General features: G+C 49.9%; 1 protein-coding gene across 1 annotated transcript; it reads left to right on the forward strand.

The window, feature by feature from the left end:
• Window positions 1-1,873: 1,873 nt before the first annotated feature.
• Window positions 1,874-5,362, forward strand: CMTR2 (cap methyltransferase 2). The gene is given in 3 exon segments (XM_050311573.1): window positions 1,874-1,932; window positions 1,935-2,056; window positions 2,058-5,362. Coding segments are annotated over 3 exon segments (2,280 nt in total). The 5' UTR covers window positions 1,874-1,875; the 3' UTR covers window positions 4,159-5,362.
• Window positions 5,363-21,768: the final 16,406 nt, after the last annotated feature.

Genomic DNA, 21,768 nt, shown 5'->3' on the forward strand with positions numbered 1-21,768 from the left:
AGGAGGGGGCTGGAAATGACGATGATGGGAAAGCAGGGTCGGTTTTGCCATGCGCTGGCACAGCCCGGTTGGGGATTTAGGGATGAGCTTTGGTAGCGTTGTGGCTGGAGCGCCTCGGGGACAGGCTGAGAGAGAAGGGGTGGTTCAGCCTGGAGGGGGCTCTGGAGCCCCTTACAGTGCTTACAGGAGGTTCATAGTAAGGAGGGAGAGCGACTTTTTACACGGGCTGGGGGAGAAGGGTTTTAAAGAGGAGAGATGTAGATTCTATGTTAGGAAGAAATCCTTCCCTGTGAGGGTGGGCAGGCCCTGGCACAGGTTGCCCAGAGAAGCTGTGGCTGCCCCATCCCTGGGAGCGTCCAAGACCAGGTTGGAGCAACCCGGGTCAGTGGAAGGTGTCCCTGCCCATGGCAGGGGTTGAAATGAGATAACCTTTAAGGTCCCTTCCAACCCAAGCCTTTTCTATGATTTCCTGGGGCGAGCTGTAATTAAAAGCCTCATAGCTGGTGTTTAAAACGAAGGAAAGCTTGCCCAGGACGCAGCAGTCTCCGTGTTTCCCTTGGTTTCCCTCTTCTCCCCAGCACATGCTGTGAGAAAGGGTGAGATTAAAGCCAGAGTACATTTGTGCAAAGGGCAGTGAAACTAAACCTGCTCATTGAAAGGCCTCAAATCGAGGAGAGGAGAGATGAAACCTCAGCCCTGTGTGTGACCATGTGTCTCTCCTCAGAGGGCTGATGCTGATGAGGGGAGGCGGTCGTGGCTGTGGCCTGAGATGCCACGTGGGTTCGAGGGGAAGATTAAAGTGTTGAGGTTGGCCATTCTTTGTGCTGTTTGCTTCCAAAGAGTTCTCAACCCTTTCAATTTTAATCCAGTATTTTTTCACACTCAACTATTTCACAGCACGTAAGAATGATTACATTTTGCTTTTGAGGGAACAGGGTGGTTAAAGTGATACGCGGAGAGATTTCCCGTCTCTGGTGGTAATTTTGATTAAATTATTTTGCTTAGATGCACATTTTAGTTCGGAACAAATTGCTGGCTGGCTGAGTTCTGGTTAGTGACTTGTGCCGTGTGTGCTTTGTGCTGGGCGCTGGAGCAGATGGCAGCAGCAAACAACTCTCCTCTCACTTCGGATTTATCACAGTTTTTTCAGTCAGAAAAGGGAGGCATAAGGTTTTGTGGGGTCCTGGCAGAGAGCTGTAATGCTGAGCACAAAAAAAGGGCTTTGCTCCCAGGCTGGTGTCCATCCTCCCCCCAGGGCCTCTTCAGCTTCAGGACTGTGCTGGAGGGTGCCAGTGAGGGCTTTCCCAGCATCACACTGGGTCTGGTGGAGGAGGTGGGAGGGTTATTCCCTGCTGGGAAGTTGGAGGAGCAGCAGCTGTGCTCCCTTTCAAAGGAATCCTTTCCTTGTGGCTCCCCACCTTCCATACTCTGAGCTCTTGGATAAATACTGCCATGGACAGACTATAAGATATCTGGGCCACTTGTTTAATTTGTGGAGCTTGTGGTGTGTTCTCTTTTGTGCCTGAGAGAGGTATTTGGATGTAAGTGTTTAGACCCACACAGTGAGCAGAGCAGTTGAAGTCAGTGAAGGGCCAAAGCAGCAGCAAACTCTTCTTCCCTTGCTGTAAATATGGAGAACGAGTGAACTGAGAGAGAGAGAGAGGAGAGAGAGGAGGAGGAGGAGGAGGCGAGACCTCAGGTTGATGGCGCATCAGGATAGCCTCATTTGTACCATAATGTGACCTGTGAGATTCCTCCCTGTTTGGGATGCAGAGGTTAGCAGGAGACATTTTTATTTTATGAAAAGCTTTTGCCTATTTTATACCTGTGATTGGAGTTTCTTCTCTGCTGTCATCAGGTTGAGAATATCTGAGAATGGACAAATGTAAGCAGCCTTATGTTGACCAGAAGACCAACCTCGAAAGGATTCAGTCACTGAAGTTCTTTCTGAAGTTGAGAAGCTCTTTGCAAAGAAGTTTACTTACACTGAGCCAGTGAACAGTGAATGGAAGCTGCCAGATCCCAGCAGTGTTTTCACGTGCGATCACAAGGAATTTCACTCTCCTGGCCCTGAAGGACTCCATGAATGAAGTGAAGAACCAGCTGAGCGATAAGAACCTGGAGGACTGGCATCGGCACACCTCCTTTACCAATAAAGCAGGGAAAATAATATCTCACGTGAGGAAATCTGTGAATGCTGAGCTGTGTACCCAGGCGTGGTGCAAATTCCATGAGATCCTGGGCACTTTTCCCCTTCTCCCGGAAGAAGCTCTTCAGGAGGGAGAACTGAACTCTGTCCACCTCTGTGAGGCACCTGGAGCTTTCATAGCCAGTCTCAATCACTACTTGAAGTCCCACCACGTCCCTTGCCAGTGGAATTGGGTCGCTAATACCCTAAACCCGTACCACGAAGCCAATGACACCCTTGTGATGATCATGGATGACCGTCTGATAGCAAATACGTTGCCTTGGTGGTACTTTGGCCCAGATAACACCGGGGATGTGATGACATCACGACACCTGTCAGGGCTTCAGAGCTTTGTGAGCAGTATGACCACAGTTCACTTGGTAACTGCTGATGGCAGCTTTGATTGCCAGGGAAACCCTGGTGAGCAGGAAGCTCTCGTCTCACCCCTCCTGTACTGTGAAACAGTCACTGCCCTGATGATCCTGGGCACTGGAGGGTCCTTCGTTTTGAAGATGTTCACGCTGTTTGAGCACTGTTCCATCAACCTGCTCTATCTGCTGAACTGTTCTTTTGAGGAGGTCCACGTCTTCAAGCCGGCCACCAGCAAAGCTGGGAACTCGGAGGCCTATGTGGTTTGTCTTCGTTATTTGGGCAGGGAAAGCCTTCACCTGCTGCTTCCTAAAATGACACAGAACTTTGGAACAGAAGTGGTCAACAAAGCCCTTTTTCCCCAGCATGCACTACCGGAATCTTTCCTTAAAATACACGAAGAGTGTTGCATGTTCTTCCACAAGTGCCAGGTGGAGACCATCTCTGAGAACATCCGTCTCTTTGAGCGCATGGAAGAAGCAGAGCAGGTCAAACTGAACAAGTTAAGAGACTGTGCAGTTCAGTTCTTCATGCAGAGGTTTCGTATGAAACCCATTGCCAGAAAAAACTGGCTCGTCAAGAAACCTCAGGCTGGCTGCAGCATGAATGCAAAGTGGTTTGGGCAAAGAAACAAATATTTTCGTACGTACAACGAAAGGAAGATGATGGAAACCTTGACGTGGAATGATAAAGTGGCAAAGGGCTATTTTAATCACTTGGCTGAGGAGCACAGTTCAAATAGTGCTGGGAACACGTGCATCCTGGAGGGATCACCTTCAAACCTCGAGTGCAGCTTGTGGTACATTTTGGAAGGAAAAAGACTGCCGGTGGTAAAATGCTCCCCGTTTTGCGATGGTCAAGTCTTGGAAAGTCTCAACGAAGCTGTGAAGAGGCTGGGTGGGGGGAGGCTGAAAAGCAGACCAGTGCTGCAGCCTTGCCACTCGTGTGAAGTTCTTTCCGGGGAGCTGCTGCTGGCAAAAGTGTCTGACCTTGCCAGGTGTCATCAAGAAAGTTGTAGCGACCAATTCAAGTGCCTCGTGGTGGGCTTCCCCTCCCTCTGTGGCGCAGAGAGCCCACCCAGCATGGAGGTAAAACCCGTGGACTCGGCCAGCCTGTTGACTTTCAGCTTCTCCCCTCTTTATGACGGGGAACCCGAGTACCAGCAGCAGCTCCTGGAGTGCGTCCTGCGTGCCCTGACCCAGCTTAGGGCGGGAGACGCGCTGGTTCTGCCTCTCCTGTCGTGCCTGACGCGCTTCACGGCCGGCCTGGTGTTCGTCCTGCACTGCTGTTTCAGGGGCGTCGCCTTCGCCTGTCCCACCTCGCGGGAGCCCCTGGGGGCCGGCGCCGCTTTGCTCTGCGTCGGCTTCCGGGGCCTCCCCGCTGCGGTTGTGCGGCACCTGCAGCAGCTGAACGCTCTGATGGGCTCCCTGCTGGACTCGGACTCCCCCCAGCAGGTCCTGCAGTTTGTGCCCATGGAGGTTCTGCTCCAGGGCAAGCTGTTGGAGTTCCTGTGGGATTTGAACACGGCCATTGCGAGGAGACAGCTCCACCTGATTGTGCAAGCTCAGCAGCAGCAAATGACTGGGAACATCTCGCTTTGAAGTCGTCCCAGAGCTGGGCGAGTTGCTGCTGCTAGGCCTTGTTTGGCAGGCAGGCAGAAGGTGCTAAAAACATTGTTAATGTGAAGGCAGCGTGACTGTAAAAGCTCGGTGTGACGTTGGGAGTGCTGGGAGGAGGTTTGGAGCTATCAGTCCCACTTGCACTGTATTGTCCGTGTGGAAAGGAGGAGAAAGGAAAACCAGACCTTGGTTTCTGGCCGCTGAGCTGGGTGCTTTAGGATGCAGAATAACAGGGAGTCCTTGGATCGGTGAAAGCAAGGGCTGACCAGGGAGCTGCAGCCTCAGAGCCTCCTGTTGCCATCCCTAAAAACTGTCTTTTGACATCCCTTTCATTTACAGCTGGTTTAATTCCTAATGAGGAAGTGGGGGGAAGTCCTGTGTAACTTTCCTTACCACACTGGGTGGTATGGAATGATGGTGTTTATCAGTACTTGGCCCTGTTTCTCATCTTTGAACAAGAGCCTCTGAATTTCACCTCGTAGCCTTTGAGTATCTGCCTCTCTTTTAGCACTTCAGTGAGTGAGGACTGGGATTATCAGGCTTTGGCAAGGGAAATTTTAGTGGTTTCTCCATCTCTGTTCCGTGAATGCCGTGCTGATGTCCTTACTGCAGTTCTCTGTGCGTTCAGTCACTTGACAGAAGGATCAAATGGAGCTGTTTATGCCAGAGAAGGGCTCAGCCTCTGGCTGTTCATCACCTGCTCTTCAGGCAATAATTTGAATTGCCATCAATCCCTCTCTTGTGACTCCTTGTGGGTCCAAAGCTGAGCTCAAGTCTTAAGAATGAAATTTGCTGAAAGAATTACCCGGTGGCTGTAGACACTTACAACAAGTGGAACCTTTAGGAGACATTTAAACGCAGGAAACTTCTCCACCAGCCAGGAGAGGCTCGTGGGACATGCACTTGGTGGGATTTGCCAGACTTTCCTTGCTAAAAACCTTTAAAGCAAAGGCTTTGAGGTGTAACCACCTGAGCAAACAGTTCCTCAGTTGTGTTTATGAACACAGGGGTGTTCGTGTTTGCACATGGGGGAACCCTCAGGGTTCTACAGCCATGAAACTTTTGGATTGTAACTAATCCACGTGTGCTTTTGGTTTGAAGGATGCATATATTTTTTTTTTTAAGTAGAAGAAAGGATGCTGATTTACACGGTTGTTGTATATTTTCGTTTTGTCTGCAAATGTTCAGAGTGTTAAAAGACCTTTTTTTAAAAAAAAGAAAAGAAAAGAAATGTTATTTGGAGAAAATAAATTTATTTTAAATTTTCAGTGTTGCTGTTTACATGTTTCTTTCCCAGAGATGGAACAGAACAATGAAGTGCAGTGGGGGGAAGTCTAGGGAGGTTTAATATTTCTTTTTTCTGTTTTTTTTTTTGAGCCAGGCTTTCCTCATCTTGCCAATTAGATCCACCCTTAATGAGGGAGGGGTGCAGGGGCTGGGGAACAGCCTGCTCAGCAGGGGTGGCCTTTGGTTCTCACTTGCTTTACCTTTGCAGTTCAGCAGCTCAGAGAGGCTCCAGCTGCTGTCGTGGTCAGAGCAGCGCAGGAGGCCTGACCACCGTTCCCTTGGCCTTGTCCCTGAGCCCTGCAGTCCCTCTGGGTGGCTGCTGTAACCTGCTTTTAACAGCAAGGATTTTGTCTTGAGGATCTTCATTTCCTCCCGGCTATGACAGCTGCTTTGGTAGGACAAGCCTGTTAAACTCTGCACTTTTGTCTGCAAACTCTGTTATTAATCCTTATCCAAATGTTTTCATCCTAATTGCTTGCCTTCTCTGAGAGTGGTATGATTAAGGAAAAAGCTGTGTGCCTTGTTCCTCAGGGCTGGCTCTGCTGCTCTGCCAGGGGTTCCAGGTGATGGTGCTCTGTCTGCAGACCTGCTTGCTGACCAACTTTAATTGCAATTATTAATGCTAATATGTTTTTCTCGTTGCCTTTCTCTTTGGAAGCGAGCACCAGGTTCGGGAGCTGGGGAAGATGGTTCCGTGTCCTGGAGGTATGAGATGATGACACAGATGGATGCTGCTCCCATACCTTCATTTCCTTGCAGCTGGTAGGTGTGTGTTGGGAAAATGTTTAAAAGGAGGAGCTGGATGGATGCTGAGCTGCAGGACAGAGTTGCCTCACTTGGTCTTAGTGAAGCTCCAAGACTGTGAGTGTCGGCTGCTGATGTCAAAATGCACTTCAGGGGATATGAGGACTTTGGAAGCGTCCTTGAAATAGGAGGCAGGGGTGGAAGAGCCTGTTAGGGGGATTGTCAGGTTGATTTGGGTGGAAATATTGTTTAATGTGGTTTTACTGAATTATAGGGAAATGTAAATGCTCGGAATTGTATTCAAGCTTATAAACAGTTCTATGAAATATTTGCATTCCCAGTATAACAGCATAAAAACAGTGCCTAAAGACATATGAAATGGCAGATTAGAAAGGAAAGGGAAAATGTGGATGTCTTTATTTTGCTGCTACAGACCTTAAAAGCTGCATATGCGGCCTCTTCAGGCCTTAAAGTCAATTTATACACTACATTATTTAGATTCTGTATCTTATTTGAATTTTGATAGAACTTAATATGCTAGCACGCCTGCCAGTTCTTGAGTTTAAATTGTTGGTGTTGAAAGCAAAGCCAAAGCGCTGAGCCCAAAGCAAATTAGCTCCCTCCCAGGCTGAACAGCTATTTAACAAATTCCCTTTTCTCTGTGTTGTGTCAGGTCCTCTGTGTCCCCCATCGAGACCGGGGAGGTGGAATTTTACCTGTCATACAACTCACACCGGTGCACCCCGCTTAGTGGCTCCTTTTATTAAAACAATAATATGAAATGGTTTATTAAAACAATATTTTTTCCTCCCCAGGAAACTTGGGACGCATTTGGTGAAGCGCATCTTTATGGTGCTCTGCTGAACGAGGACGACTGGCTTGTTAAGGGATTGATTTATCTAAATTGGGGGATAGCAGGGAGAAGTGCCTGTCACTTGTGGGCGAATTGATTTGTTTAGGTTGGGGGGGGGGGGGATGGCAGGGGTGAAAGTGAATCAATATTCAAAACTTATTTGTTGCTGAAGCCGGAGATCATTATCTGGGTATCAGGGAGATGAATGGGCAAGTGCTGCCTGATACAGATGAAAGCTCCTGCTGAGGTACCCCCAGGTCCTAAGCTGTCAGCTACCTGCTCCTCAAAACAATGACCCAGTAGTCAGTTGGTAATGAAACCTCAATTACGACTAAGAAATGAAGGGGCCGTGCTGAAGTGCCTTAATTTAAGTCTCGAGAGAGACAAGGTGAATAAATACTTGCTTTGTAATCAGTTGAGTGCCCCGGGTGGATGACAGAGCGCAGCTCGACACCCTTGAGTTGCAGTGTAATGAAATCTGTCATGGGGTCACAGTTAAACCCACCTCCAAGGTGGCTGCTGGAGAGCCACAGGTCCCCTCAGATGATGATGTGCCCTGACAGATGGGTGTTTGGTGGAGGAGTGTGGGACATCAGAACCATCAGAGCCTTCGGAGCAGCTCCCTGCCTTGAGAAGGCTCCCTGCCCTCGTCACTGCAGCAGTGCTGGTGGTGCCCAGCCAGGCAGCTGCAGCCAGTGTGGAGCCCTGCCTGGAGCAGATCAGCAGCACAGGATGTGTTTGGGATTAGTGCACCCAGTTCTGGGGTGGATGTAGCAGTCCTGGCTGGTGGGAATGCTGATGGGGGCTTGTCGTCGCACCTGAAAACCACCTACAGCTCTGCACCTCTTAGAGCATGGAGTGTTAGCACCAGCTGGAAGGGACCTGGATGCAGGTAATGTATTGGGAGTGAGAGGAGAGCCAGTCCAAGAACTCCCCTCTGCACTTTGGGAACACTGGAGAGGCTGGTCCCCACCTAGGGTGAGCTTGCACTTTGCGTGGAAACACCAGGGTAAGCTGGTGTTTAATAACTGTCAGCACTATGGCCCTAACTATAAATCAAAAAGTAATTGATTTCAGGGTGTTAATGAAATTTAGATTTATGGAGAAGTTCAGTTATGCCTAAGATGCACAGTTAATAGCACTGGCACTGAAAAAAAAACCCCAAATTAACTTTGTTTCCATTATGAAACGGGGTAGTATTTGCCCATAAATTTATATTCATATAAGTGGTTTGGCTCTTAATTATGTGACTAGCTTTGGGAAAGTTCTGTACTTAAATACTGTTTTCAGACTTGGAAACCTGTTCAAAGCTCTGGATATTGTCCAGCTTTCAAATCCCAGCAGTCTCGTTGCTCTGTTGAGAAAACTTGAGGCCAGACCCTGCCTGCACTCGCTGGGGCTTCTGGGGAGGAGCTTGAGTGGGAAGCGGATCGGCCTCGGGTGGGTGATTGAGTCTGAGTGGTTCCTCAGTGGGTTGCAGAGGGGACAGACAGGACAGGCAGTGCTCCTTAGGCTGGCTGCTGGGCCTGGGGTTTGCCCAAGAGGAGGCAGAACTGAAGGTCCAGGTGTCTCGTGCCCGCTGTGGGACGATCCTGATGACACACCGCGCGTGGCGAGGGCAGCGGCTCAGAGCACTCATCTGCGTCTCCATAACTGACCTTCCTCGTCACATCACTCTTCGCGGTTTTGAAGTGACCTGAGCCGTTCCCTGAAGGAAGCAGTGACAGCAGCAATCTCAGGAGCATGAGTGGAAGTAATGAAGCAGTAATTAGCAATTAATGAAATGTGGTGAAACTCTTAACTGTGGCACTGGCCTAGAGGTCTGGTGCTGGAGTGAAGCAGTCCCTTGGAAATCTACAGTACTGAAGCTTAATTATCATCATTTCCTTTAGACACCATCTGCTCTTACAGCCAACTTGTGTATTTACTTTTCCCCCTGAAGGTAGACGAGTTTTAAGGACTCCATTTCTGTGGCTTTTCACAGCAGAGATTAGGTTGAAGCTGGGAGAGGAGCATGGAGAATGAGGTGGCCTTTGTGGCTGCTGTGTCCTGCAGAGGCTGGAAGGGCCAGCAGGGCGTCAGGAAGGTGTTTGGATACAGAAGGAACGGAGAGAAACATGGACAGAACCTTCTTGGTAGTTGGCAGAGGGATATTGTCTTGTTTCCAGAGGGAGTACAAATGGAAATGCTGCTGTCTGTGGGCTTTTCTCTTCCCCTTCCCACCTCAAGCCCTTCTGAGCCTCGTCCTGAAGGTGACAAAATCTTTCAGATACTGTGATAATGAAAGGCAAGGCCTTCTAAGGAAGTTACCCCTGGGTAAACCAACTGCAGGCAAACCCCCAATTCAGAGGCCAGTAGTGCTCTCCTGAGGAAGGAGGACACCTGTCCCTGTGGGGGGATACAGTGGAGGCTCCTCGCTCCTCACCTCCATTGCAGTGTGTTGCTTTCCCAGTCGTGTGATGATTTATTCCTTGCTGAGCACTGTAAAACCAGCTAAGGCCAGAAGCCAAACTACATCACCACTCCTTGCTCTCCTAAAAATGAGCCTGAAAAATGGGCCAATCACGAGAACAAACAGCTGAACAGCAACCAAGCCTTCCCCTCAGCCCCTGCCGTGTTAATCATTGATGGCAGGAGCTAAGAGCGAGTCAGGAGGGTCAGGTGAGACTGAATTATCTTTTGGTTTCGGCTGTAGGAGGAATGTCCTGTGGACTTGAACGGAGCAAAACGCTTTTCAGGCAGCAGAGGTGAGGAAAATGGGACAGGGGAATTTTGGAAGCTGTCGGTGCGATTTGAGACGTCACTCTTTTGCACTGAAGGCTTCTCTTAAGGGTTCTATTTTGTCTTGTGTAAATCAGTTTTAATTAATAGAGCAGATGCACCAACAATGCATCTGGAAATGAAATGGAGGAGAAAAGAAAAGAGGCAGCTGGTGCTAGTGGATGTAAATATTTGGTTTTGGGGAAGTGAAGCTCTGCAGAAACTTCAGGCTCCATTTCAAATCCAGAAGCCTGTTTCTTATGCCTGTGAAGATATATGGAGCAGAAAAAATTAACTAAACCATAATGCTTTGTTTGATTCCAGTGCATGTGATGTAAGTAGCCTAAGTTTTTGGGATGGGGCCAACACATGAAATCCTGGTTCCTGCTGAAATATTAAGGCCTCGCCTCTGCTGATGGAAGATGCATTAATTCCAGAGGAGCTGCCTCTGCACCCAGAAGCCTTCCCAGGCCTCTGCAGTGCAGTCCTGGTTTATGAGCATGGACAGATGGATGTGCTGATCCTCAACCCACTAGAGCAGAGCAAGGTGCAGTGGTGCTGCTGAGGTAGGGGCTGACTGGCACCCCAAGTGGAAGGGGCCCATGGATCTGAAAGCTGCTGCTGGGGAGGTGTGGCAGGTTCGTGCATGGGCTCTGAGCTTCGTGTGAAGCTGAGGGCTGAAAAAAAAAAAGGCAAGACGTAAATTAGGGCTTTGCATGTTTTGCAGGGAGTTCTGCTGTGTTATTTTTGAGGACTCTCAACTGCAGAATGAGCTTTCAAATCTTCCTCACTTCGTTTCAGTATTGAACTTCCTTCGGTACTGAACTTTTCCAGACCTGGGAGCAGATTGTTGCCCTGTCTCTACTGTGAAAGCTGGTGCACAGGAACGCCTTGCTGTCTGTCCCTTCTGTGTCAGAGCTCTGCTGTCAGCTGTTTAATACCCTACTCTGGTTACTGTTGTCATTCTCCTGCTTTCCTTCATCCTTCATCCTTAATTGACCTCAGTGAGCAGCAGGAAGGTGGTGATGAAAACGTAATGGATTGGAAGAGGTAGCAGGACCACTGGCAGTGAGAGATTTACCTGGTGTTCAGTCTTGCAGGTGAAGCAGCTGAGATCTTTCAGGAGGTTGGTGCATTTGCAGATGGGTCAGGCAGGCTCACCAGGACATGATGAAGTTTAATTTTGCGTTATAAAGGGATTATCCACTCAACTTCAGGCTAGGGAGCAGTTAGTTCTTGGTATTTTAAAAGCAGTTAGAATCTCCTTTACTACTTTTGTCATTACCAGGTGATGCATTGGCAGCTGGCAATCCCAGTGGTCTTGCTTCTGTCTGTCCAATCTTCCATGCCACGTGTGCTGTCCGTGGGTTCAGGTTGTGTGTGTTGCCTGCACACACTGGGACAGAGGTTATGGGAAAGGTTGAACTGTGGGCAGTCACAGCTCCAGGATCACACCCTCTGCAGGCAATGGGGATGCCTGAAAATGTAGTTGGACTCTTTTGGGAATTACAGCAGAACCAGAATGTAGGTTTGGAGAGTCCAAATGTCTTGCCAGCAATGAGGAGAAGGATGCAGAGCGTGCAGCTACAGCCCCGTACCCACTGCTTGTGCATGCACTCAGATGCATCGCCCCAAGCTGCAAAAATTCCTGTGTGGAACAGGAAACTAAATGGTAAAGGTGTTATCTGACTGTCTTAATTCCCTCACCACAGCTCTGACTGTGTCCTTAGGGTGTTCCTGTCATGTCCTGGCCTGCTGGGACTTGAAGGGTGATGAAAAACCCCAGTGCACTGAGTGAGGGGCTCTGGCAGGTGGGGAGGCTGTGCCTGGGGAAGGGATTTGCCTGAATGCAGCTGAGCTGTAGCCACCAGCTTCCAGTAACCCCGTAAATTGTGCCTCAGCTGGCTGGGAAGTGTCTGGTAAACCTGTTGTGTGATGTTGGAGTGCTGGGGTAACCTTGCTCCTAAGGGTAAATGGGAAACCTTGGAAGCAATGCTGTGACAACAGCAGGGGGCAGTTTGTCAAGTAACACCATCAGACATTGCAGACCTTTGATGTGGCGAAGGGAACTGCTGCAGCACAGGGCAGAGGGCACAGAAATCTGTGCCCTCCGTGGCTTGTAGGGAAAAACTGATGTTTTGTCAAGGATTTGAGGTGCCCATTTCCCACTGAGCTTTGGGATGCAGATCTCAAAGCTGGGTCTGTTTAGATGGAGCTCTGCTTCAGAGCTGGACTTCAAAACCTCGTGGAAAATGCACCCCCAGGGGGGACTGTAATTGCCATGTATTTTGCCCATAATGATATGGGGGAAAGAACAGGGGCAGCTGGAAGGAATAAATGAGATGTTGTATCTGATGACTCCCAGATCTTCCTTTCCCTGGGTGTTGTTAGGTCTGATGAGGAAGGCAGGAGGAGGGAGTGGGAGCTTGAGTCTCCTCAGCTGTGCTGGTGCTCTTTTTTTTGCTGTTGTTTAAATCCTGTCTTAGCAGTGGGATGCTTGTTAGAAAGCAGGAATCAAGAAGGGAGACCTGGGCCAGGCCCTTTGCCAGCAGAGTGTGCTGAACCCTGTGCCCTTGCACCAGAAGATAATTTACCTCCCCCCACAGAAAGGAAACAATTTGCTCAGTCAGGTTTCCCCTGCCCTCTCCTTTTCACTTCAGGAAAGAGAGCAAACCCCGGTGAAGATGGGATCACTGGCACAAAAAAGGTGAGTCATGGAGTTATTCTCAAAACTGGAATCACCGTTATGAAACCGGAGCAGAAGAGGAAGGTTGGGGTGACCGAGCTGTGGCCCCGACCAGCCCATGAGCAATTGCCCGTCCTGCCACGTGTGAGTGTGAGCAGCACAGCCCGCTCTGATGCCTGTCAGGGTGAGCCTGTGGGATCAGCTCAGAGGAGAGGGTGTCCCATCCTCCTGCGGAGCTGTGCCCGTGTTGCCTTTGGAACAAAGAGTGCCCCCGGTCTGCACCTGGGCAGCAGGAAGGGATGTTCACCCTGGGACACAGAGGTACCCCTGGGGCAAAGCGAAAGGCCGAGGACTTTCTTTTTTGATGGATGTTAATTTTCATTCTGATTTCATGCCGTCTGAACGGGTTTATCGAATCCTGACTGCTCTCCCCGTCACCCGCTCCCGTGCTTTGATGGCTCTTGTCACAAATAGCACGGTGGAAAGATCTGAATTATTTTCTCTTTCCTTTTTTGCCCCTTTGAGAAGTCTCATTTACTTTTTTTTTTTTTTTATTGCAGCTGTCCCGACTCCCTTCCCCCCTGTCATTAGCAGGAAGCAATGTGGCAATTAGAGCTGGCCACCCCCAGGAGGAGGTGTGCTCCTCTGGCTTTGAGTTTGCAGCACTGTCCTTTGTGCTCCTCTCCAAAGCTTTTTCTCTTCTCCCCCTGCAAGGGATTTTAATCTTTTGCAGTTCCACGTACGGCAACATCTGTAAAGACAGGAAAATGTCTGGCACCTGGGCTGCTTTCACGAAGCCTCGATCCTTTTAATCTTCCTTGGGTGGTGCATTGCCCCACATCGTCTCTCTTCCTCCTCCCCTCCCCTCAGAGGGTGTCTCAGAGGTGATGTAAAGGCATCTCTTATCACTTAAATATTGATGTGCCAAGCAAGGGCAGAGAAAGCAGCAGGTGCCTCTTCCTTGGAGCATCAGCCCTGATAGTTCTGGTGCCAGATGGGGGCACCTCTGAAGGGATGGTGAGATCCTCAGATCCACGTGCTCCTGTCTTTGGCAGTCTCTCTCTTCTCCCACACATCTTTCTTCCCTTTGCCTCATCCCCTGCTCAGGCTCTGGGGCTGTTTGGCTGCCAAGTGGCTGTCGTGGCAGTCAGGCTGGTCAGAGACAGCAGGACCTGAACTAATAAGCAAGGAAGATTTTGTGGCCTCTCTGATCTCGCTGAAGCCGCTTTCGTTACCATTTCAGAAGACACCAACCTAATGTTGGGCTTGAGTAGGACCTGAAGGTTTCCTGTAGGAACCAAAGGATGGGGGGAGTGGTTAGGAACCAATGCCTGACTCCTGTGGGCATCAAGGACACTGTTAATGCTGTTTCTTTGATAACTTGTAGGAGGCATTTTATTTGAGGGGTTGTGTAAGGTGGTGTAAAGCATTCCAGTGCAGCTGGAAGCTGGAGGCAAGGCTATTTATTTCAGTGCTTTGAAGAGCTCTCCTCCAGTGGTGGCTGTCTTGCTGCTTTTATTTTGCTTTGGAGCAACTGAATAAAAATGTTCCTTCCATTTCATTTTCTCTGAGGTGAGAAAATTCCTGGAAGTGTGCTGATGAAGTTAAGGAAGGTTTTAATCATTTTTCCCTGAAATGCATCGAGTGCAGCTCCTGGAAAGCCAGGATTTGGAAGCCTGGGAGCACTGACTTCACCTGATGGGCAGGGCTGGGCTGCAGGTGTGGCTGCAGGTGCAGGAGGGAGATGCTGGATGCCTTAGTGAGCTGACCTTTATGATTTGAGGGTGCTGTACTCTCTGTACCAACTGCTAATAAGCTGCTTTCTGTTGGCAGGGCTGATGGCCCATCAGTCTGTTCTGGGAGATGAGCCCCTTGCTAGGGGCATCTCTGCAGAGAGCTTTGTCATATCTTGACAGCATTTGACATTTCCCAGGCAATGCTTAAATCTGCCAATTGACAATGTTAACCCTCTCCTCTAAGAGCCTTCCAGCGGTGGTTCCTTTAAACTTCAGTTTTTCCCTTCAAAAAATTGTTACCAAAAGCTTCTGTGTTTTTGTCACTTGCCAGATGCTGCCAACGAATCTCTATCTTTGTTGCTTTGGGCTTTTCCATGTTGCCTTTAATTAGGATCTGAGCTTTCCTGCCCAGGGGCTGATTAACACTCTCTGCTGACCGAAACCAGAAGAACAGAGCTATTACTGCTTTGCTCCTTGGACCTGAAGGAACAATCCTTCAGCCCAGGTGGGTTTGGATGTGTCTTTTGGGAGGGGGATGCCAGGCCTCAAAATCCAGCAGTTTATTGCCAGTTTGTGAATTGTTGTGTTCCTGTCCTGCTCCTTGGCCTTGGTTTGCAGAGTCAAACGAGGGCTGCGTGATGCACACGAGTTCAGGGCAGGGTTACCTCTTCCTCCAGGACAGCATCTGCTGATTCAGCTCAGTGTTTTCAGCAGGCATCACATGCGAGATGGAGCTGAATTAACACTCCTCCTAGCAAGAGGTGCCAGCAAGGACGGGTGAGCAGCTCATTCTCAGTCACTCAAACAGCAAGGGAAGCGAGATTTGTGTATTTAGAATTGCTTTCTCAAGCAGTGATTGGCAGCTCGGGGGTCTCAAGGGTTAAAACACCTCTGACAACTCAGATCAGTGTGTGGGGATTTAATGGTGCTCTGGACCAGGGCAGGCAAATGAGTTAAACTGCACTTAGCTAATGCCCTGGGTGTGGATGATTCAGCCAGCCCTGTGCTGAAGACATCTGGGGCTTCTCTGGTGTTCAGAGTGGAGGCTTCAGAGACTCTCAAAGACGTGGTTGGTCTGCCAGTGACTGATTTACTGCCCAGGAGGCACTTGGGAATGAGCCCCTTTTGATGGAATTGGAGGCAGAGCTTTGCTTTTCTGTCCTGGACTTCAGACAGTGACTTTCCCAGTGGTCCCACGTTCAGCTCAGGTCTGCTTTTTGTCATTAGGGTACAGCTTTGTCATGCCAAGGCTGAGTGAATTAAGATCCTCCACTGTAGGAGACACCTCCAGCAAGGTACAGGACAGCCTTAAACACTGAGAAAGCTAAAACTTCCAGTAATTACATGATGGGAGTGCAGCATTTACAGCTTTTTGTCTTGACTCTGGTTTTTGCACTGTGTGATTGCAGTGGTTGTGTAAGTCACACACAGACAATGTCCAAAGTGCAGACATGTGGAGGTGGCAAGTCCTGACTCCAGAAAGAAATGGACACCTTCAGTCGTTTAAATCAGGATGGAAATGAGTGATAGAAAGCAGTTGCATAATTTTAATTTGAAGGGATCAGTGAAAGAAGGATCCTTTGCTCTGTTGCCTCAACTAAAATGCTCTGCAGCTGTTTGAAGAGGTGAGCAGCAGCTCTGGCTTTGCTTTGATTTTTTTGCAGAGAAGGTTTGCTGTATTTAATCTGCTGGGCTGTTACACACAACCTCCCTGCAAGCAAGGAACTTGTAAGTGGCTGAGCTGAGATTTCCAGGTTGCTAATCAGAGGAAAGGCTATCCCAGCTAAATCAGAGTTGGGCTCCTGATTGCATTCTGATAGAAAGGATTATTCAGCCAGTGGAAAACAAATAGAGCTGCTGTTTTATTGAGTGTTTGGCACCTATTAGCTGAGCAAATCTTGGCACTCGGTACGTGTTACAGCTCTGCTTTTCTCAGCCCATGAGCTGGGTTCACTGACAGCTGGCCTGACTCTGGAATGTTCCCTGCTTTCTGATTTTTCCCTCTGTGATGTGGCTCAGGTGCTTTGGGAACCCTTCTCCTTCTGTCCTTTTTTATCAGCCCATTTACCACGTGCTCTGTGAGGTTGTTTGGGACTCAGGCCTCTCTCTGCTATTTCCTGGCTCTTCCCTTTGATTTATACAATCAACTGCCTGGATGTTCATCTGGGATTTAGTTCTCCCACTCCTCTTCTCAGCCAGGTGTGTACCCAGGGGCATCCCTGCCCGCCTTGCCCTGGCAGTGTCCCGGGCACAGAGAGGTGGCTGCTTGTGCCGTGGCCTCGGTGCTGTTGGACTGCAGGACACCACGAAGGAAGAGGGTGGGTATCTCACTGCATTTGCAGCACCACAGATAAAGGCTGCTAAAAGAGGGTTGCTTTTATTCCAGTGGCATCACTGGCCTGCTCCCCATCTCCTGGCACCCGAGTGTGCAGGGCAGATAACCCTGTGCTGTACCCTGGCATTTTGGTCTCAGAAAACAGTTCAACAGATGGCTGCTGAAAAGCAAACAATACCCAAAATAAGAGTCTTTTTTTTTCTTCTTTTCAAGGAGCTGAGGGTTTGGAAGGCGTGTGCTGAGGTTGCAGGGCGAGGGCTGCAGCACACGGCGTGGCTTGGAGCCCGTGCTGGAGTCGACAAATGTGTGCCAGGTGAAGGCTTCTGAGATCCAGAGAGGTGGGGAATCTCCATCCCGGGTGGGACACACCTAACACTGCTGGGTGCATCCCTGCACAATCTGCTTTAACTTGGAAATCGTCTGCTTTGTGCAGAGGGTTTGGACCACGGGCATCCAAAGCCTCTTCCACCTAAATTTTTCTGTGGTTGTCTGCCGTGATCCTGCTGATGACCTGAGCAATCTGCTCTATGAGGAGTGAAAGGGAGAGAAAAGAGCCTTATAAAACATGTAGAAATGTCTGCTGCAGGCTCTGGCGGGGAGCAGATGCCAGCTGCCTTTTCTCTTCTAGATGAATTTATTTTACTGGAAGGACAACTGCTGTTGCTGTGAATTTGCCAGATGGGCTTGTACAGAGACTTGGGGCGAGAGGGAATGTTGAGGGGGAAATTTGGGAAGGCAGGGAGCCCATGCTGGCAGCAGCCCCTGCCCTGCCACGGGACCAGGCAGGGCTTTGGGAGTTCCTTGTTTTGCTTCTATCTCCGAGAGCAGCCGTTTCAGGCACACCTGGATTAAGACCACAGTGAGAGAGGGTTTCTTGCTGGGTGTGCATCCCCAGGAGAGGTGGCTTTTGATACCTGATCTTTGTTTTCATTTCACTGCAGGTGTTCCAGACCTTGAAATTTTGCTGTGGGCTCGGATGAACAGTTAAGTCAGGGAGGACGAAGGCAGGATTAGTTCCCAGGGAGACAGGACGTGTGCAAGAGTTGTGCTCTCTCTCACAGCTTTTGTGGGGAGACAAACAAGCTTCCTGGGCCAAGAATAGCAAGACTGATGATGGGCATTTCCAGAGGGTTATGTGCCTTCAAGAGCTCTCTGCAAATGTCAGCCAGTTTGACTGCTGCCCTGCAAATGCTACTTGCTGGGAAGGAGAAATCCTGCTTTCCCAAGTGAACGCTCCTCCCCAGCTGCTTTGCAGCTCAGTTTGCCAGCCAGACTAAAAAAAGGGCTGCCCTTATGTGCAGGGACCGAGGATTTGCTCAAAGATGCAGCCCAGTGAGCTTGAAAGCTTGGAGGGGCTGCTCTGACCTCCCCAGGGTCCCCTCTCGAGCCGAGGGCATGCAGGGACCAGCGTGTCCAACGAGGCAGAAAAGCTTCCTGAGCTGTTGAAGAGGAGCAAGGGACTGAAGCTGCCATTACAGCCCCAAATGTCCTGTCTGAAGGGAGCTTTGCTGTCTCATCTGCTGCCTCTGCCCGGGGAGGGAGGGCTTGCAGAGCAGTGGAGGAGGGAGCCGTGTTCTCTGAGCAGCTGGAACCTTCTCCAGCCAGCCTGCAGAGCTGCTGCTCCTTTTGCTCCTGGAGAAGTATTACTTCCCAAGCTGGCTTCCTGACCAGCCCCACTGCTGGGCTGATTCCCAGATCTGCTCCATCAGGAGGTTGAGCAGCTCCCTTTGCAGCCCAGCTATGCCTCGTGAAGGTTTGATGTAGCTGGCTTGGTTAATCCCAGATGTATCTCTAATGAGATATCATTTGCAAAAGGAGTTCTCAGTGCTAGAGAGGCCAGCCAGGAAAAAAAAAATAAAAAAAAATAGTTTCCAAACAGGTTTGGAAGGCTCTGTCTTGTAGTCATAGGAAAATCAAACTGAAGCCATCTTTCTGTGTTCAGCCCAGCAAGTTGTTGTAAACTTGCCTGGGAGAAATTAGCATCTAGCTCCTAATTAAAAAGGTGGCAGCAGCAGCAGCAGCCAGGGAGGGATAAAAGAAGGGATCTGCCTTGAGGCTGTGGCAAAGAGAAACTGTAGATATTTGTGTCTCAGTTAGGAGTTCAGCTGATGGATGCCTCGAGAAGGTCCTGCTGCCTGGGCATAACTTTACTTGCCTGCTCCTGGTGTTTTTTTTTAGTGATGGAGGATGCTGAGGGCTGAATGCTCAGAGCAGACACCTTGTGGCTTCTGCTTGTGGGCAGTTGTTGGAGAAAAGCTGATGAACAACAAGCTTATACCTTAATTTTCCTGTGCAGTATCATCTGTATCACGGTTGTTTCACAAAGCTGAGGTGCTGTTCCCCCTGTCTTTCAGGACTGCTGCAGGCACTTGTTTTAAAGCTGTGCTGGGAGGGTGTGGAGCAGATAAGGTTTGTCAGTAATGCATTGTGTTCCCATCGAGTTAATTAGGTGAAAGACACCGTTTTCTACTAAAAAACCCTGATTTTATGTGTTGCTAAGAACACTGCTCAGAAATTCAAGGGGCTGATTACAGAGAGAGGGTAGATCAGCCTCCCCACAGCATTCCCAGCACTGTGGTGAATGCAGGTTTTTTCCTACCCCTTGTGACTCTGCCTTTTCCCAAGTAAATGTGGAAAGTTGAGCCCCCTGTGAGATCAGTCCCTTTGCCTGATCTCTGGCAGAGCTGGAATTAGGTGAGTGCAAAGTTGTGACCTTCAGTGCCATCCTTGGTCCATCTTGTGTGCTGCCTCTGGCATGGGAAGGGGGGGTATTTTTTTTCCCTGTCTTTAGGGAAGAGGAAAATGTTTAGGGATGGTCAAGGAAATGGGGAAGTTTTCTCCTCTGTGGCCTGGTTGCCCTGGGAGTCCCTGTGCTGCTTTGGGAGGGGAACTTGCAGGGCTGTTTCTGGTGGAGCCCAAGGAGGGATGTCCCAAGGCCAGGCATGAAGAAAACACCTTGGAAAGGAAGGAGGGAGGCTCTGTGTCCCTGCTCTTCTGTTCTGGGTTGTGGGACTGCTGAGGATTCCTGGAATGCTTCAGAAGCCGAAGTACAGGCTAGGAGAGGGGAGTGAGGGATTCCCAGCTGGCACAGTCATCGTGTGTTGCCTCTCCTGACAAAAGGAGATCTTATTTACCAGGGTTTCATCTGCTGCTGCTGTTTATTGCCCACCTGAAATTATTGCTCCCTGTTTCCTGCTGGCCTTGCCCTTGCAAGAGCAGCCAGTTGTGCTCCAGCTCAGTGGGGAGAGGGATGGAGACAGGATGGGATCAGTGGTTGGCAGCTGACAGTTTCTTTTTATGTTTTCCATCTGTTCCCTCTCTTCCTTTTTAATGAGATCAGGTGCCAGAGTGCGCTGGGAAGACTTTTCAATGTGAGAGGAAGTCACAAATGGTGTACTCAGGTCCTTGCTTTCATCCTTGGCAGAGGGAGGCTGCTCAGATCAAACCTGCACCCTCTTGAGCTGCTCCTGTAATGGAAAAACAAAACTCTGCAGTGAGGCTGACAGCTCTGATCAGGTGGGTCTGTCCTGCAGCTCAGGCTTGGGAGTCAGAGCTGCTTGTGCTGATGGCCACTGAGAAGCAAACCTGGCTGTTCCTGCTCCCACTGGGGTGCCTAGCTTTTAATTTATATATATATATATATGTATATAATTTTTATTTAGTTTTTAATTGTGGCTACTCTCTGTTTTCTAAAACCCCAGTTGTTTTAGATGGTATCAGTGGCTGGACAGGTTCAGTCTTTCAGGCCCTTGGTGTTTGCTACACAGACCCATCAGCTTTTCTGATCAACCCTCTGATTTCCTGAGTGGCTCCAGTCCTGCTTTGTGTTTTGAAGGGTTTCCCCCTCTGCTGTTGAGGCCATGTGTTTATTACAAAGCTGGTCTTTCATGAGTGGGAAAGTTTCCCTGAAGGAGGGTCTCAGAAGGTGTTTGAGGCTGGTTTTGTTGCTGCCTCTTTGATTCATTGTAGTTCCTGGGACGTGGGAAGAGGCTCAAAGGAAGAACCTGAGGAGCTGGTTTAACAGTTCAGCTTGGACAACCTCTGTGTGGAAAACAAAAATCTGCCCCTCTGCTCCCGCTGTCAGTTTGTGGTGTGCTGGCAATCAGCACAGGGACCTGGCTCAGGTAAATGCTGTGAAGTCTGACAGTGCCTCCAGGGCAGAGAGCAGAGGTGCTTTTAGGGGATGTACTCCCTGCCTTGTTTAAAAACCAAAGCCCTGGCTCAGCTTCCAGTCCAGAGCGACCTCTGCATGGCTGTTCTTTAGCAGAACTCCCAATCCTTTAAGCAAAAGAGTTTTGGATACAAATGCAGTCCAATATTTGGCTAAACCAAAGGCAGTCCAGCAGTCCCTTCTTTGGCAACCCAGCAGTCTCTTCTGCATTTTGCTCGAGCTCAAACTCTGCAGTTGTGGCTGTTGTGTCACTGCACTGGGCCTGTGAAGGCAACTGCCCAGTGCAGGTGAAGCCAGGCTGAGCTTTGATTTGCTCTCTTGGTGCCTGCTGTGGTTGGTGAGGTCCTTGCCCAGCGGAGCTGGTGCCTGCAGAGTGCCCCCTGTGCCACGGGGAGCTGCACCAGCTGGCTGGCAGCAGCCAGGACATCAGCTCGTCCCTTCAGTGCCTCACAGGTGATAAATAAAACAGGCAAGCCCTTTCCCAGCACTGCTCCTGGTGCTCTGGAGCTGCTGTGGCTGTGCCAGGTGCTGCTGAGGGCTCCAGCTGAAACGCCTGGCACGGGCTGGGCTCGCTCCTTCCCCGTGCCCCACTTACAACTGGTGTGTTTTCTAATCCTCCTCTTCCTTGCTCCTCCTCCCAGAGCCAGCTGCTGGTGTCTGGAGTGTCCTGCAGAGAGGCACCAGACCTGCTGGGGCTGGGGGTGGCAGACTTGCTGTGAGGACAGGAGCAGGGGACACCAGTCCTGCTGCAGATGGAGCTGCCAAGCGGTGCCAGAAGCTGCAAATGCCAGCCAAGCTGTTGTGGTCCAGGTTAAGCGTTAAGAGCATTTTCCCCTTAGCCTGGAGAGGCTGGAGGGAAGGCCTGCTGGTGGCATTTGGGGTGGTCCTTGGAGCTGAGCATGGGAGAATCTCGCTGGGTGCTCAGGTGTTGCCGTGGTTTCAGCAGGGTCGTGTCCAGTGGCACAGAGATGGGTGGAGGAGAGGAGAGCCTGGTGCTCCCCAGGCTGTGGGTGGGATGGA

Source organism: Myiozetetes cayanensis, unplaced genomic scaffold (assembly GCF_022539395.1).
Source record: "Myiozetetes cayanensis isolate MyiCay16 unplaced genomic scaffold, myiCay2020 scf16, whole genome shotgun sequence".
In the NCBI taxonomy this organism is placed as follows: domain Eukaryota; kingdom Metazoa; phylum Chordata; class Aves; order Passeriformes; family Tyrannidae; genus Myiozetetes; species Myiozetetes cayanensis.